Source organism: Cataglyphis hispanica, chromosome 5, assembly GCF_021464435.1.
Source record: "Cataglyphis hispanica isolate Lineage 1 chromosome 5, ULB_Chis1_1.0, whole genome shotgun sequence".
In the NCBI taxonomy this organism is placed as follows: Eukaryota; Metazoa; Arthropoda; class Insecta; order Hymenoptera; family Formicidae; genus Cataglyphis; species Cataglyphis hispanica.
This window is the reverse complement of record NC_065958.1, coordinates 2952256-2969530: the sequence shown is the minus strand read 5'-3', so window position 1 is coordinate 2969530 and position 17275 is coordinate 2952256. Positions and strand designations below refer to the sequence as shown.

General features: G+C 36.7%; 2 protein-coding genes across 6 annotated transcripts in view; one reads left to right on the top strand and one right to left on the bottom strand.

Moving 5' to 3' along the window:
* Positions 1-17275, bottom strand: part of LOC126849692 (melatonin receptor type 1B-like) — a 138742-nt gene that overhangs the window by 119320 nt on the left and 2147 nt on the right. For all 5 annotated transcript variants that reach the window (XM_050591803.1, XM_050591806.1, XM_050591804.1 and 2 more), the window contains one exon: positions 13182-13595. The gene's annotated coding sequence lies outside the window, so the exon portion shown is untranslated. The remainder of the gene's footprint in view (positions 1-13181; positions 13596-17275) is intronic.
* Positions 8380-17275, top strand: part of LOC126849675 (WW domain-containing adapter protein with coiled-coil homolog) — a 49967-nt gene continuing 41071 nt past the window's right edge. The window contains exon 1 of the mRNA XM_050591742.1: positions 8380-8412. Within this exon, the coding sequence (XP_050447699.1) occupies positions 8395-8412 (18 nt within the window). The 5' untranslated portion in view covers positions 8380-8394. The remainder of the gene's footprint in view (positions 8413-17275) is intronic.

The window sequence follows — 17275 nt, the reverse complement described above, 5'->3', positions numbered from 1 at the left end:
GTAGGGGAAAATCCCATACACACAGCTGGATTTCCGCCAAACGTCTTTATTACCGGCAATATTGCGCCGGTTGCGTCGCGCCCTGGGTGTCGAACTTTTCCCGGATTCGCAGTGGTGAGAAGGGCCACCGACGCGAACACCGCGACCACGACCGACGGATTTATATTTCGTTATATTATTCGCGTGCGGGTATATAGACAAGGACAAGGACCGCGCGACAACTCCTCGCGGAGTCTGCGAGGAGATAAAATACGCGAGAGTACGATCGCGTAGCGATGCGAGCCTTAGCGCTTGCAGCATGCAGCTTTGATGCATTTCGAGGGCTGCGCACAATGCCGCAAACGATCGTGCGGTGAAACGGCTTGTATTTCATAAGGGCGAGAACCCCAGTGTCGGCCGTCTACGCCGTAGCTCACGTGTAGAATAGCGAAATTATCTGGTAACCTAAGTGCATAGATGTAATAAATAGCTAGACAACGCGCGATAAAGCTTCTTATCTATTTTATGAAGCAATGCAGATTAAATAGAAATAGGAGGAATATATAAGACATATATATAAGATAAATAATCTCAAGTGAAAAATAAAAGATGATTTATAGGCGACATATAATATTTTTATGTTGAAATACATATATATATATATATATATATATATATATATATATATATATATATATATATAGGATTGAGAAAATATAATATGAGCAATTATAAGCAGATATAAGCAATTTGTTTGTGCGTTCTATAGAAATTCTAATTACGTTTATCAGCATCGCACTATTCTAAGGACTATCACATCATCGTATATCACGTCGTTCCCCAATCTAAGCTAGCTCGATGATATTGACTCCGATAACACAGCCTGTCTAATACAACCTTAGCTTATGCTAAACCACGGAACCGGCATTAATCGGGTATCTTCAAAGTTATCACCCCGGACGGTAATTACCATTTACGAGAAGCGTTCACGCGCGCACGACGGCGCTGTCTCTCACGCGTGTAGTACATCACCCCGCTCACCCCCGTTTATCGAACGCTCAAGGTTTATCGGCTAATTATCGCGATGTACTCCGACGGTATTGACGGTGATGAATCAGGTATTGGCAACTTATTACTCGTCGCGGTAATGTCCTGTATTGATCCATCAGCTGTGCAAACCGCGCGGCCCGTATACGATGCGCAAAATCGTGTTTACGTATACGCACACAAGTATACACACGGGCATTAAATATGTATTTGAACGTCGTCCGGTGTTTGTCGATAAAATTGCTGGCTCATGAATGCCGGCGAATCACGCCGGAGCCTGATGGCGCGCGTATGGAGATGAGTAAATTTTCGGCTCGTCGCAAACAATCAAAACACGCACCGCTAACTAGCGGAGGCACTCCCCTAGTTTCGTGAATCTCTCCAAGTTAAATTACAGATGCGTATTACGGATGCGCAGATCATTTCGCTAATGCAGTTGATAATTGGACATCGTAGAATTATTTTTTTTTTTTCGAAGGCTTTCACGTCGGTTATTAATATTTAATCGCGATTTATAAAATCAAAATTTCAAATAAAATCAATCAACTATACTGTACTTAATACATACTATACTATACTAATATATACTTTAATATACGATACCAATCCCTTTTAATAATTAATTAATACATTATGTATTAATTAATTTATACATAAATTATTTAATCTATTTTAATAAATATTAATTAATACCTAAATGAGATGTTATCGAAAAATACTTTTCTTTATGTATTTGTTTTACTTCTCATCTTTTTTACTGTGAAAAAGAAGTGTATAGGTCTTTTTTTTTTAAATTGCTTACAAAAGTTAAATTTTCCCCACTCAAAATGCACAAAGTTGCACAATATAATGTAAAAATAAGAATAAATAAACTCTCGGCAAAAAATAATAATACGTACTTCTTTGATATCGTTGCATTAATCAGTGTTACAGTCGCGATAATGAATCGCGGGACTGAAATTCTTTAATAAACTCCGATCACGCAATCGAGCCTATTTATATTATACTACAAAAAGAAGAAATACTTGAGTAATAATAGACACACCACGATCGTAACACGCCTCAAACCGTTATCGAAAGTCTCACCGTTCGATCTCTCCATCTTTTGAAAGCAATTAAAAACAGATGCAGGTGCAAGAATTGCAAGAGCGTGTTCTCTCCCCCTCTGTCTTTTTCTCTTTCTCTCTCTCTCCTTCTTTCTCTTTTTCTCTCCTTCTCCCTCACTCTCTTTCTCTCTTTTTACATCGATATTATTATCTTTCTCTTTTTTCTTTATGCTTGATTTTTCTCTTTGAAGCAATTAGCGATCGTGCCTTTATGGCTTTTATGGTCCAACTGACGTTCAATGATTCATTTTACGAGTGGTATGTACGAGTTTCGGTAATCCGAGGGTTAAGATGCTCCTTTTTCGACCAGGCCGCCGCCACGATCCGCCCTGTGTGCCAAGTTCTAAATCTTTTAACTCCATTACGCGGCGAAGTGAATAGCTCTTACTATTTTTCTTGGCAACGATTTCCGCTGAGCTCCCTTTCCTCGTTTGATAGGAAAGTTCATTCGGTATCTGTACTGACAGTAAATTGAGTTCGTACTGCCTGCCGCATATTTTAAGAGTTTGCACGCATAACGGAATTCAGGTTTTAGCGAGAAGTCTTTTGCGACAGCCTGCGGTCGGAAAATCATAGCGATCGTTACGTCATTATCGCGTGTGCAGCATGCACGATATCTCTTTTAATATAAAATTCAATAATAATAATTTACCGCACACACTTGAATTAAATATAAATTCCAGATTAAAGCTACGTAACTCGAGATATAAAAATATCAGAGAAGGGTACGAGCTAAATTGAGCTGCACAGGATAAATTATCACATTAGAGAGATTAGCGGACTGTTATGCAAAATTCAGACATTAAGACGTAGCTAAATAGCTACGGGACATATTTTTAAAAGCGATGAGAGGTCATGCAATGAAAGATAATGACTTTCATTACGTAGCGATTTATATACGTTGAGAGACGAGCAAAGGAGGGCGCGTATATTTACTCGAACACTGAAATTATATATGGTGCACCAACAGCACAGCAATGACTATTTAAGCATTTGCGCAACGTGCGGATACACAATAGTCCATTTCGCAAGGTTTAATCTCACTCGGGCATTCTGCATGCAATACGCGGAATTATGCATGTCGTCGACGACGATGCGACGATAGTTGGGGAACGCCGCCTATTGCGACGCGCGTAGACAAAGTCCGTGTCGAACAATGGCGCTTTTGAAATATCGAATGACGCAGTGGTATCTATCAATCGTCAGGACAGAGCGTACATTTGCTATAACGCAGTCACATGGTATACACACATGCCATGATTTAATAACGGCATGCGCTCAATTCCGCGCGGTATTCGATATCTCATTCGTCTCATCGGCTTCTTGAATCGTCATCATCATCGCTTGAATTAAAAACGCAACCGCATTCTCGACGATAAGACAAATATAATAATATCCGTCTTATAATTATAATTTTATTACACGTAAATGTAAAAATAAATACTGCCCGATGTAAATTTATCGCAATCATATATACGTACGTAATATTATTTATAAAATTTCTAAAAAATTTTATTCAATTATTATTAGAGTACGGATAATTAATTTATATTAAATTTCTTTAATTTATGTTAAATTTTATTTATAGCAAATTTTATCTATAGTCGCACTAACGAGCAATAATACAATTTCATTAAAGAATCATTCCCCAACACACACACACAAGTTGCATTTCTAGATTTAATTTATTAAACAAAAATGTTCTATATTTTTCATTTGTATTATTTTCGAGACAGGAGTGCTCAGCAGAAAACTAGCCAGACAACTATACTAACAAAATCCAAAAATATATCTAACAGTTTTAAATAAGTTAAAGTAATCTAAATTTGAAGATAACTCAGATATCTTGCGAACACACATATGCATCCTCATAAATTCGAAAACCGTATTTCGTCAGCAAATGACGTATCCCCTTCAGTGAAATAATATGAGAAAATGGATCACGCGAAACAGAGCATAAAATGTGATTTCTTGAAAAATGACTCCGACGTCAAATGAAATTCTTTCAGTTAGATGGGCAGCATTGTTTCTCGAAAAGGAGCCGAGAGAGAGAAAGGACTAGCAACTAAACGCGCCGCGGTAAGCAGGCTAAATGGGACCTGACAGGCAACTGTCGTGGAACAGAGCGGAACCGCAAGAGGGTTAACCCGTCTCGTTTTGCACCGGAACGGTTTCCTCCATGGCAATGAGAATGATCCTCCAAGAGAGAGAGAGAGAGAGAGAGAAAGAGAGGGGGAGAGAGAAATGGTCCGAGTCCGAGAGGCGAAAACATGTGCGGTGAACCTGGACCCTTCCACCGCACCGCGATGTACGCGCGCGTGGTATATTCGTCTCGGGCGAAAATTGCAGCGGCACCCACGGTATTCAGAAACTGTTACCAATAGCAATATTCGTTGCCGCGTCGGTGAAATTCGTTGCTGAGTCAGCCGTAAAATAGACCCGGGGCGGACGGCAATGGCAATGGCAATGTGCCCGCGAGAGTACGACGTGAGCGCAATTTCGTGAAAATTCGTTGGAATTACACGCGTGCTTTCATCCTCTTTCTCTTCTGCTTCTTTATTCCTTTTTTTCTCCCTCCGTATAAGAGCGCAAGAAAGATATGAGCGGTGGTCGTATTAGTCGCGAGCTCGAGCGAACGAGTGAAAACAGATGGATAGGTCACCCATGTGTCATGGCACGCGCGTTTGTTTTCGTTCCCATTGCTTTGTAGGGATGTATCGGTTATCAATATTTTAAAGGCGAGCACGAAGCATTATGTTTCTACAGATTTTAAAGATAGCACTGCGTGTGAAAAGTTTGTCATTATATGTACAATTTGTATTTACAATCAATGCATATGAAGTTTTTCCTCTTTCCTCATAACTATATTTATAATTTATACAATCATGAAAATAAACTTATATTGATAAAATAAAATTACGTTAATAAAATTAAATGATATAAGATTAATATATTAAAATAAAATTGAAATAAAATCACGTTAATAAAATTAAATTATGTTAATAAATTATGCTAATAAAATTATGTGATGTAAAATTAATACGTTAAAATATATTAAAATAAAATTACGTTGATAAAATTAAATTATGTTAATAAAATGAGATTAAAGTTACTAATATAAAATTAATACGTTAAAATATAATAACATTAAATTATGTTAATAAAACAAAATTACGTTAATAAAATAAAATTAATAAAATTAATAAAATTACTTTAAACCTATATTTGTGTAGAATATAAAATAGATTTATATCTTCGTCTTATTTCAAGATTTGTGTTTATAATAGTTTTTGTAAATAAAAAGAGGAAAAAGGAATGAAAACAAAAAGGTCAACTCGAGTATAGTTTCATTGTATTATATTCAAGCGCGTGTCGCCGCGGGCGCTTCTTTCTCTTGTTTTTCTCGCGCGTCTTTTCTTCTCGCTTACGTGCTGTGTTGTCACGCACGATAATCAGTCAAGAATAGCGACCGGGCCAGTACGTCTCGCGGTCGAGCTACGGGAATCAACGGGCCCTGAGCCAATCATCCAAACGGTGCGTGAAACGGGACAAAGTCGCGTAGTGTGTCGTATCGCGCGTACAAAAGTGTGATAAAGTGTGTGCGCGAACGAATCTTGTCGCGAGTGTCGTCTCTTAATTCGCCAATCTTGTCCGTCGTCGATCTCACGAGAGAATAAAGATTCACGATGATGACGGCCATTTGTGACTCTTCGTTTCGTGTCACCGACAAACCTGACCTCTTTCCGATGATAAAGAGACGAGGAGCAAATAATCGCTCACGTCTAATCGTCGATCTGCGCGGTTCTTTTTACATCTGAATAACAATCCCGGGATTCGCTCAGACTTGTGTATTTCTTTAAGTAAAAAGTGTGTTTTAATGCGGGCACAATACAATGATTACAACGGCCGGCTGGGTCAGATGGAAATAGATCTTTTCTTAGGATAATAGGAGGTAATCATATACGCGAGTGATCTCTTCTTTTTAAGTGTTGAACAAAGCCCTCGTTTTATGTATTGAATAAAGATATTCGTGTGCCAGTTGCTTTCCGCGTTTTGCCACACAATGTTTATCTGTTATTTTTTGCATATCATCCGATCGTATAAATACTTAACAGCTGTTTACAACATCGTAAAGTCAGAAATAGAATCCGTTCATCTGATTGTGATCATTGAAAAATTATTACTCGCGATTATATCATTTATCTTCGCGTGAATCGACTTCTTTTTACAATTCAACTTATTTTACTTTTTATTTATGCTTGTATATTTCCATAAAAATACGGCATATGTACGCGAAGAGATCGGGAGACCGATTGAAGGAACAAAACGCGAGAGAAAGAAGTGATCGCATGGTCGATGCGCAGGGGACATGTTTGTGTCAAACATATCGTCATGTCCTCTTTAAGTTGCGCCGGTCGGTTAAGCGCGCTGCTTTAAGACGTTCTCCGCGGGCCCGACGGCGCTCCTCGTTCGTCCCGAGCGAAAACGATTCGGCTCAAGTGCCCGCTGCGAGGCAAATCCGATCAGGATAGAGCACACTCGCACGCGGACCGTCCCTCTTTATACGAGCACCGCGACCGCCGTCTACTGATAATGCCGGCGATTGTGCGTCCTGCGTTTAGAAGTGGCAGTCGTGTAATAAAGTCACCCGTAATCGCGGGCTAATGGCCGCTCGACGACGTTGATTGTCCCGATTGTATGGACCGCGCGGCGTCGCGCACCTCGTCGCGTCGAGCGCAGTTCCGCGTTATTAAATTCGATGTCGTGGCCGTGCAATGCGACCCCGCTGTACATCAGCCGGCCACGTGTAGCGCACGCATATACAGAGTGTCCTAGAATCGCACGAACGTAATATTCTTTCTTAGTAAAGTATATTCTACTCGATCGATTTAGAGAGTTAATATGCCGAGTTCGATAAAGGAACATTTTACACGCGTCACAAGATGAATATTAATATGAAATATATGGTTGGGAGACGGAACCATCGATTTAAATTTTAATGACGTTAATATTCACGTTTATCGATAGAATAGCTGTTTTATAAAAAATATATTGGTGGAAAATATTGAACTCTTTGATAAGGTCTCTAGTGATATATAAATTTTTTTGCTCATTTAAATTTGATTTACCGTTATTTTCTCAGAATTCTAATTCCAAGTTTAACCAGTTGATATATGCTAATATATAAAAATGATGGTGATTATCTTTTTTACGAAAAGTCTGCGAGAAATTTGTTTTCAAAATCGAAGAATGTATCATAAAAATTAAATTCGCTTAAATTGTAGAACACCCTGTATACATAGAGGCGTATCGTCGGATGCGAGCGTTTGATATAAATTTTCGCTTCAACGAATTTCGCGAATTTATAGTCGCTTTCGGGCAACATATCGCGCATTCCTGTAAGTACTTGCGTAGCTGGTGCAATTTTTTTACTACTACGATTATACATAGATTGTGGTAGAGAGCTGCATCGTACTATTACATAACTACGTTAATTAGAGCTTTGCTATGGTCACTTGATATTATGTAAAATAATGGAAATGAGTAACTATGTGTGCTGATTAAATTACAAGCGATTGTCACGTAACCGAGTTAACTTTAATTGTGGAATCAACGGCTATTTAACGAGATTTCACGTTTCGTCGAACTGCACTGATGCAACGGTATTGTGAAAGTATAATAAACGGCAATGATTCACAGTCGAATTACACACGTTTCTTTCAATATATCTGCATCTACTGTCTTGTTGACAACAGCCATTGACTAATTAATTCATGTTAATGATCTCCAATCGCGAAAATTAATTAGCGAAATTAATCGCGAAATTAATAATAATTAATCGTAGTCTCGCATATCATGCCATGCTTAATAAACGAAATTATCATGTTTTAGAATGTAAATATTTTCGTCACTCCTTCCATTAAAACTAATATCTCAATCATTTCGTGTCTAAATTCAAATAATAAGAGGGTGAAAATTTCATGGCGAAGATATTTGACACAGAACGCGCGTAAGAGCGTTTATTTAACAAAACGAACGGGACAGACAATATTCATACTCCATCCATGATATATGATACGAGATAAATACGATAACGACGAAATGACAAGTATTAGTGAGATGTTGAAAGAGCCGGGCTGTCGTGAGGTTCCCGACAGTTCGTTTATTTCGTGAGGTGTCAACAGCGACGGATCGAGAGTCGGTTAGCGGAAAAGCAGAACAATTATAAAGTTGGCACGTGCTACTGAGAAGTCGCTACGCGATGCGGATTTTGAATTCAGTGAGTAATTTTCCTAGCATTGCGATTATTAACTTTGTCCGATGCTCGCTATGAAAAGTTTTATAATGTATAAGCTCCATTCTTTAAAATATGGATTTAAGACGGCTTGGAAATAAACTCTTTGTACGTGTCAAGAGTACAAGTTGAAGATATTTGGCAAAGTTTCGAGTTTTACAATGGAAATGATGTAATATATCTTTTTGTTGAAAATTTATTGGTATATTCGCGTGGGTGAGACATTCTACTGAAATAATTAAGACAGAATAGACTAACAATAAGTAAAACGAGCTAATATAAAAATTAAAGTTTTGTTTGCTAAACCATCTATAAAGTTGTCGGAGCCAAAAAAATTTTAAGTTTTAGATATTTTAGAAACTCTTATAATTTATTCATAATTTATACAAAAAATATCTCCGTTTTTTATCGCTTCAATGGTTATATCTTAATTAATCAAAACCAATGTGCTATTTGTCTCAATTTATATAACTCAAAAATTTATTACATTACTTACATAAATCTTATGGAGAAATGTTCCATCTCCGAAATATGCACTGCACACATCGATAGGTTAGACTGGATGAAATTGCGTGGGGATCATGCGACGAAAAAGAAACACTAGATATACGAAAAACATGTTCACATTTTATCGCGTCTCTCGCGATGTTTTTCGCGCGTGACCGTGAATTCTTCACGCGGGTAAAAAAAAGAAAAACATTTCCGTCCTGAGTGCCGCGCGCGATCGCTCGAAAATATTTTATTAACTGTGACGTATGCCGCCGAGCGTTCGTGATTGAAGGCGCGGAACACTTGAATTGGAACGCGACGTTGCGCGTGAACCGGCCTGAATAAAAAGCCGCGAATACGAGCGACAATATATACTTTGTTCAAGGGAAATAAGATATCGTTCTTGGAAAAATTATTGAAATTATACGAGATATACTACTGAAAGAATTAAAATAGGCTATATTATATAGGGTAAACGGAAAAAATACATATTTGCAAAAAAAGACTAACTTTGTTCCTTCGTATTTATTGCAGCGTTTATAAACTAATCAAAATCGATTTGCCACTTGTCCTAGTCTGTTCTGTCTTATTCTTCCAAAAGTTTATTACATTACTTACAGAATTTTCATGGAGAAATATTTCGGATATGTGAAGCGCCAACGTTCATTGGTTAGACCATGCAGGATGAGAAGTAGTTGTACAACAATCGCGCAGCGAAACAAGAAACGCCGGGCGTACGAAAAATATATCCTCATTTTAACACGTTTCTGACGATACTTCTCGCGCGTGATCGAATTTCTAGCGCGGGTAAAAAAGCATTCTCTACGTAGCACGTTTCGCGCGCAGGCACTTGAGGAATATTTAGGCAACTGTGTGACGTATATAGACTGCGACGTGACGGGACGCGGACTGGAATGCGGAACGCGTGAATCGGAACACGCGATTGTTAGCGGCGATGCATGATGGGTTGGCGCGAAAATTGGTTCGGCAAAGGACCAAGGACGAATGTCGACTTGACCCTATACAAGTAGTTTCGTCGCTCAGCGATTTTGCGACGAAATAAAGCTACAATGTGAAGCTTACGCTCCCGCGAAAAGATCGATATGTTTACACGCGGACGGGGTTACGTAAACGCACGAGGAGAAAGTTCATTGACTCCGCTCGCTCATCCCGGAGCTTGCGTTTGCTCGAAACCCTCGCTTCGATTCGACGATTCTACCCTCTCTGCACTTTGCGAATCGTTTTATTCGTGCGTGCTATAAAAGCGCAAGTATTGAGATCGTTGTTATTTCGATCCTCTGTTCAATCCTCTGAACGATACTACGGATACGGAAAAATGCACCTCATACTCAGCAAAATTTACATCTAATCTTATCGCAAAATCATATCGATATCACAATCAGAGAAATTATAAATTAAATTACAATAAATGTTTGAAATACGGAAAACCTTTTATTATTTAATTTATATTTAATTATTACTCGCTTTATATCGTTTATCGATAATTATTTTTGCGATAAAAAGTTTTAGGATTAATAAACATTCGATATTACGTTTGAGATTGCGAGTTAAATAATTGAAAATTATTGTGCAAATATTTTTATAACGTTAAAACTGACGGAAGTTGGTAATTACATTACTGCTATTCAGTCAAGATAAAAGAAAATATTTAAATGTCAAACTATTTCTAGAAATTACACTGCGGCACCAAGGATTAAAGTCGATTCGCGAAAAAATTCGTTTCCTCGATAATCGAATGATGATACGGTCCATTGGAAAATTACGGCAATTACAGAAAATTACAGGTATTAAATGGACCATTTATTTCGAAAATGGCGAAAAGCGAATATGTTAAATTACAATATAGAATTCAACAATCTATAAATTAGCGAGATTGATCATTATATACGTATAGTATATTGATTTACTTAAAGATAGAACATAAATTGGAAATATTTCTTCCAGATATAAGAACATAATAAAGTGTTATGTATATGTGATATACAAATATATATAGGAATTTAAAACATTTTCGAAGAAATTATTTTTTTCTTAAGTTAAATTATATATTGTCTGCTGGATAGAATTTAAAAAAAAAATTAAATAAAGAAGATAGAGAGAATATATAACAAAACCATTTATTTTTTTAATTATAAATTTATAAATATTATCTCCTTTTTTATATCATATTCGTGATTCGCTCTATACGTTTTAACGAGATCATGCTGTTTTCGAAATTTAAAAGTATTGGGGAATTATTTCATTTTCATTCCGTTCCTTCGGGTCCACCGCTCTTCGTCAATTCACTTTAATTTTGTAGATCCAAGAAGATCAACGTCACGAATTACCGAGATTGAAATAAACCCCGAGCTCGATGTTAGAGTCATATCACCGATATGCGCGCTTCGCCCGCGGAATCTCCGCGGAAAGAAGATATATTCAAATGTATGCAAGCTTTGTGCGCGGAGTTCCGAGATGCAAATATTTATAGTAGAGTGAATTTGCAATCCGACGGCGTTAATTATGCTTTCTCGCACGGTCTTCGCTGGAATTGAATATCAGTAGCAAAATGGTTGTCGGAAAGTATACCTCATCTCGCCGGTAACAATTATTCGAGATAGCTTTTCAAGAATTAATAAGAAATTGCCTCTCTCTTTTCGCATTTATGAATTTTATTCGCACGTAAGGAAAAAAGTTTATTTTTTATATTCAATTTTATAAAAATTATGGCAAATTTTTACGTTACACTTAATTATTAAACAGTGATAGTAAAATAACTGTGATGACTTTGGAATAATTTGATGCGAAAATATTATGAAAGATTTAACATGCATAGTGTAGCGAGAATTCGATGTGCATTCGCGAACTCAGGTAATATCGGCTTCTCAGAGATAGAAATGCTTATCTCGTCTGCAATCAGCCGCCAATCGAACGTCGGCTTACAAGTCAATTAGGCCGTATTCTTGCCGAGGATTGAGAATTACTTTGAATATTACCTCGCAATTAACCACGGCCGGCCGTTGAGGAGTAATAGCGCGCGCACCAGAGCGATTACGACTTCCACCTGCATTGAGGGAACATTGTGGTACCCCCATTTATCGTGCCCCCGTCAAGATATATGCAACACGCAGCCGCACTTAACGTGCATTGCAGTCAGTATTATGCTGGCGTCTCATGAAACCGCGACATATCGAATTGCCATCGCAACAATTCGTTTCGATCAACAATCGCACTAACATTTTCGGCCTATCAGTCAATAAAATAACGTTCAACATTTACGAGAAAACAAGCTCCTTTTATGAACGAATGAATAAATAATACGATGGTATATAAACGGAAACAAATTTTGCATTTTTGCCGCGATAAAATCTGTGAGACATGTAACGTATATAAATTCCAGAGTTTATCAGCTCGATTTAACCTTGTTATTGCAACACGCGATATATGACGAGAATATATCAAAGTCGTGATATATAAAATTATATATATTAGAATTTTTATCTTTATACATTTATATTATATATTTAACGCGCAAGAAATTGATGGGTTTCTTAGTATATTTAGTTTCTTAGTATATTTTAGTATATTTGTATATTTTATATTGAATAATAACAGCAATATAGAAACTCAGAGTACTAACAATTAAAGGGGAAAACTGACAGATAAGAGCCAAGGCGCGAGTATTGATGCGCGAACTTATTGTTGTTAAATTTTATTAACAAATGTGCAATAATAAGTTTGCGCATCAATACCCGCGCCTTGGCTCTTATCTGCCAATTTTTCCACTTGATTTTATATTGAATAATTTATAATTGTAAAATAATTTCGCGAAAATATGAACGAAACAGTTTTATTTTCAATCTTCTATCTGAAAAATTGGATGAAATCAAAATGTAAGTTTAAAAATATTATTTTGATTACAAGTTAGATATAATTGCTTTGTAAAAAAATGAATTTTTTTTCGTATACCGAAAAAATTATGTATGTATTACAAAAAATATATATATATATAACCTCGAAGATAATTCAAACAATCTTTTATATGTATGTATATTGACATGCAATTATAAGTAATTATTAGTAAATAAAATTAGATGAATTTATTTCAATTAGTCAAAAAAAAAAAAAAAACAAAATTATTTTATAAGATGGAAAAAAAATGTCTTTATATCTTTTCATTATGAAGCTTATTATTGTACATTTGGACCCGTTTAACCGCAAACTTGTTAGCAAAGGGTACTTGATAGTGAGTAGCAGGTACTCACCGGTTACTGGAGAATGATCTGCTCCTCGAAGGATGCGTTCGCACACGTGGGGTCCGAGCGGCTAGTCAATTCGATGCAGGATCACATGTGCGTTTCGTATACGTTCTTCGATTGTTTCGACAACATTGCGATAAAAACACGCTCGGTTATCATAATTATCTGGCCGCGCATCACCACTGTCGAGTTTTACTCGATGCGACGCGAATCGATTCGGATCTTTCGAATAATAATACCGCGCGATTTCATCTCGTTGTCTCACAGTGCATTACGTAGCATTTCCCCAGAAATCGATCGTTCATCTTGCAGCGCGGACGACAATGCAGTCACGATACGTCGATGATGAGGAGGTCAAGGGGGAGTTTGAAGGACGATTATATCGTAGTTTACAGCAGTCCGCAGGATGTAAAGAGAGCCCTGCAAAAGATCGTGATCTTCATATAATGCATGTTGGAGCGGCATAAAAATATCAAACGTCACATATCGTTATATTACATGCCGATCGTTTCGTTGGTGAAACACCGAAGGTCAACGCAACAGAGATTCGATAGCGATTCGAATTGCGAAGTTCTTTGCAATGACGTAATTAAAAGTAAGTCTAAAGATTAGGGAGGCTCGAACATACAATTTTACTCGGTCCATTTTACAGTCTGAATAATACGAATTTAGAATGAGTGAAAAAAAGAATATAATAATAACAGTAATAGGTTCAAAGTACTAACAATTAAGTGGGAAAACTGGCAGATAAGAACCAAGGATATAGATATGCGAACTTATTATTATTATATTTTAATAATAAAGGTATATTTTTAAAAAAAGTACATTTCGGATCCTTTTTTAGTCTATCTTCAACATGGATATAAATATATAAAGATTATATTGGAATTTTAAAACTTGACATACACAATATTTATTGTTGCAAATTTTAAATTGGCGTTTCCACATTTGATAAAAAAAATACACATTTATTACTAAAATATAATAATAAGTTTACACGCCATGGCAAACCCGTATCTTGGCTCTTATATATCAATTTTCCCACTTAATTAAAAAAGAGAAAGTTTTAGTCCTAATGAATTAATAAATGTTTCTGTGATCCTAAACTAAAATGAATTTTGTGCTCTTGTGCTTGTATATTTGATCATTGCACTCTCTTTATCATGCCCGTTTTAATTACGCTTCTAACTTTTAGTTTGCATTAATAAATTCTTTTAAAAGAAACCTTTTATATACGAGCTGAAAAAGTTGCGCAAAACGCGAGTTCGCGCATTTCATATACCGTTCATAAAATCGAACTTCGCGCAACTCCTATAGGGGTCTGGAAAGGTTTCTTCATAAGGACGAAAAGAGAGTAAAAACGAGCGGTGTCGAGGTTTAAGGTTCTAACGAGTGGGCGGAACGATAACCCGAAAATTCAGGCTTCAGACGAACAATCGAGAAGAAACGATACTGTGTATTTGTTGATAATTATTTATGGCGCGCGTAAAATTTTTATTGCCCGATGGCGTGCGATCGTAGGAATGCGCCGTTAACCTTTACTGCCGCGTCGTTTCTGCGCCCGCAGGCCTCGCATGTTGCACGTGTTGTATATGTATTTTGTATACGAACGCACGTATGTGTGTATCGCATACGGAACGAACAAAGGAATGGACATGTGGATTCGGGGTCGGCTCGTGAACACCCGCTATAAAACGCGTGGAACTCGATACGTCGTGCGCGTTGTTGTTGTTGTTGCGAGGGCCCGAAGGCCCATATCCACCCGACAGTATTACATCATCGCGGCCCGCAGTCGATTTGTACGTCATTGTTAAGAGCGATGCGAGACACCGGGCGAGACAGAGAGCGCACCACCTGTTACACGCATTCCGCTATTTACAAGCGGCAACGTGCCGTGCGCACCGTTGAATATTTACATATTCATTATATTCCCCGCGCGTCCCTTCGAACATCACATCCGGATCGGTCGATCGAAGTCACCGGGCGCGTGAGATCCGCTCTCGGAATCCGCGCGTGCGTCGAAATTCGCGTTCGCCGTAATTCATTAGAGTAATTGAAAGGACGCGCTCGCGCGCGCAATTAACGCGAGTCCCGCAATTGAAATATTTCATTTTGCGTGCGAGCTATATTATTCACTTTATGGGCCGCGGAAAGAGAGAGAGAGAGAGAGAGAGAGCCGCACGTATATGGCTATAGATTACAACAGGGCGACTTGTTGGTAATATTACGCCATTGCCATCGCCGCCACCATCGCCGGTCGTAATAGAAAGGCATCGTCGTATAAATTCATATTACGCGATAACGCTGATACGCACTGGTATCAGCTTCCTATTTTACGGTGTAAGGACCATTAAAAGCGTTCCATTTCGCAACGAGAGCTATCTGAATTCACGCCGAAAATAATCAGCTTTCCTCGACCGACGTCGTGTAAAACGCGTTGATAAATCATAAGAGCCAAAGGTTTACGTGCTTCGCCACGATATTATATTCGGTTACATAGCGCGTTACATTTGAGGTGCCATTTTGCAGATGTTATACCTGGTTTATCTCTCGTCGGTAGTTTCAAGAAAGATTTATAGTTATTACACAAACATTGTATGTTTTCATATAATATTTCACACATTATTTTTCCGCAAGTTTTACAATTCTTGTCTTTATTGCACATTTTTTCCATATTATCCAATTTAACTTCAAATTTGCATTTGGCATTTTCTTGTTAATGTAACGCTCTATATAAGATTGAAAATCATAAGAGAGAGACTAATTATCATCATTTCTCTCAGATATGAGAACTTGGAAAACTGACTTTATCATTCGTATCAATACTTTGTATTTTTATATGCTATGTGATGTCTATTTTTATTCAAAGAAATGTTTTTATTATTTAAATTGTCTGCTCTCTTTGATTTACCTGATTTACCACATCATGTTTAATCTATACATCAACTATGTAAATTTTTAATGCAAACAAATATTCTTTTTGGCTCAATCAAAACGAAGCATTTGAAAGCGTGAGTGAAATGCATATCTGAACTTATTAGATAGCTGAATCATTAGCTTTTTTTAATGTTAACAAACTGATATAGAGCATGGTTTTAAAACTTACCAGTTTTATCACTTGTTTTAATTTGTAAATACGCACAAATAAATAGTTATTATCTTGTTTTTTTTTTTTCTGGGAAGAGTTACGAAAATTATATCAAACATTTTATTTTCATCATTTATTTGTACGCATTAGAGAAGATTCGGTGAATGAATGGTAATCATGTATCATCACACATATACTGTTAACGTATATGTTAACATATACTGTGTTAAAAAAAAGATTGATGTGCTTATTTTTGTGACAGAGCATTCTAAAACGATTGAGAACGATAGGAAAAGATTGAAAAGGATAAGAGGCAAAAATACAGCAAGTTAAATTTCATTAATAAAAAAAAGAAAAATTATTAAATGTAGTAAAAGTGACACTGCGAGTATATGCAAAGCCAATAAAACATTTAATACGAAATTAATGCTGTTATTCCAATCGTTTTCATGCTCAATTTATGTGCATTTATCTGACTTTTTGTTGTTTGTGATGTATTTCATTATTTGCGCGATGCAATTCTCCGAATATCTTCATTGAGATAAAAAATGTATCTTTTTGTGAAATTATAATAGGAAATTTCTATTGTGATATTCAACAGGTCATGGTTGAAGCAAAGTATTGTGTATTTCTTGCGATGAAATCGAAGAACGACATAATACTAAGGGTAACGAAAATCTTTATTATTTATTACTCGCGCACACACAGATAAAGAAATATCTAGTTTACAAATTCATGTGACGCATATTTCTGCTTGGATATTTGAATTCGATTGTGCATGACTTTCATATAAAGTATATTTGTAGATTTATATACATTATTAATCTATCAACTCTCTCTATCCCTCTCTAGTTTAAATAAATTAAAGCGTGCCATAAATTGATCTTCTATATATATATATAGTACAAAATGTTACATTATTTCTTTGAAAATAAATCCATTTCTCAGTTTTAATATAAAAATATAAAAGCTTTTGATTCTTTTCATACAAAAGCTATCCATATAAACGCAT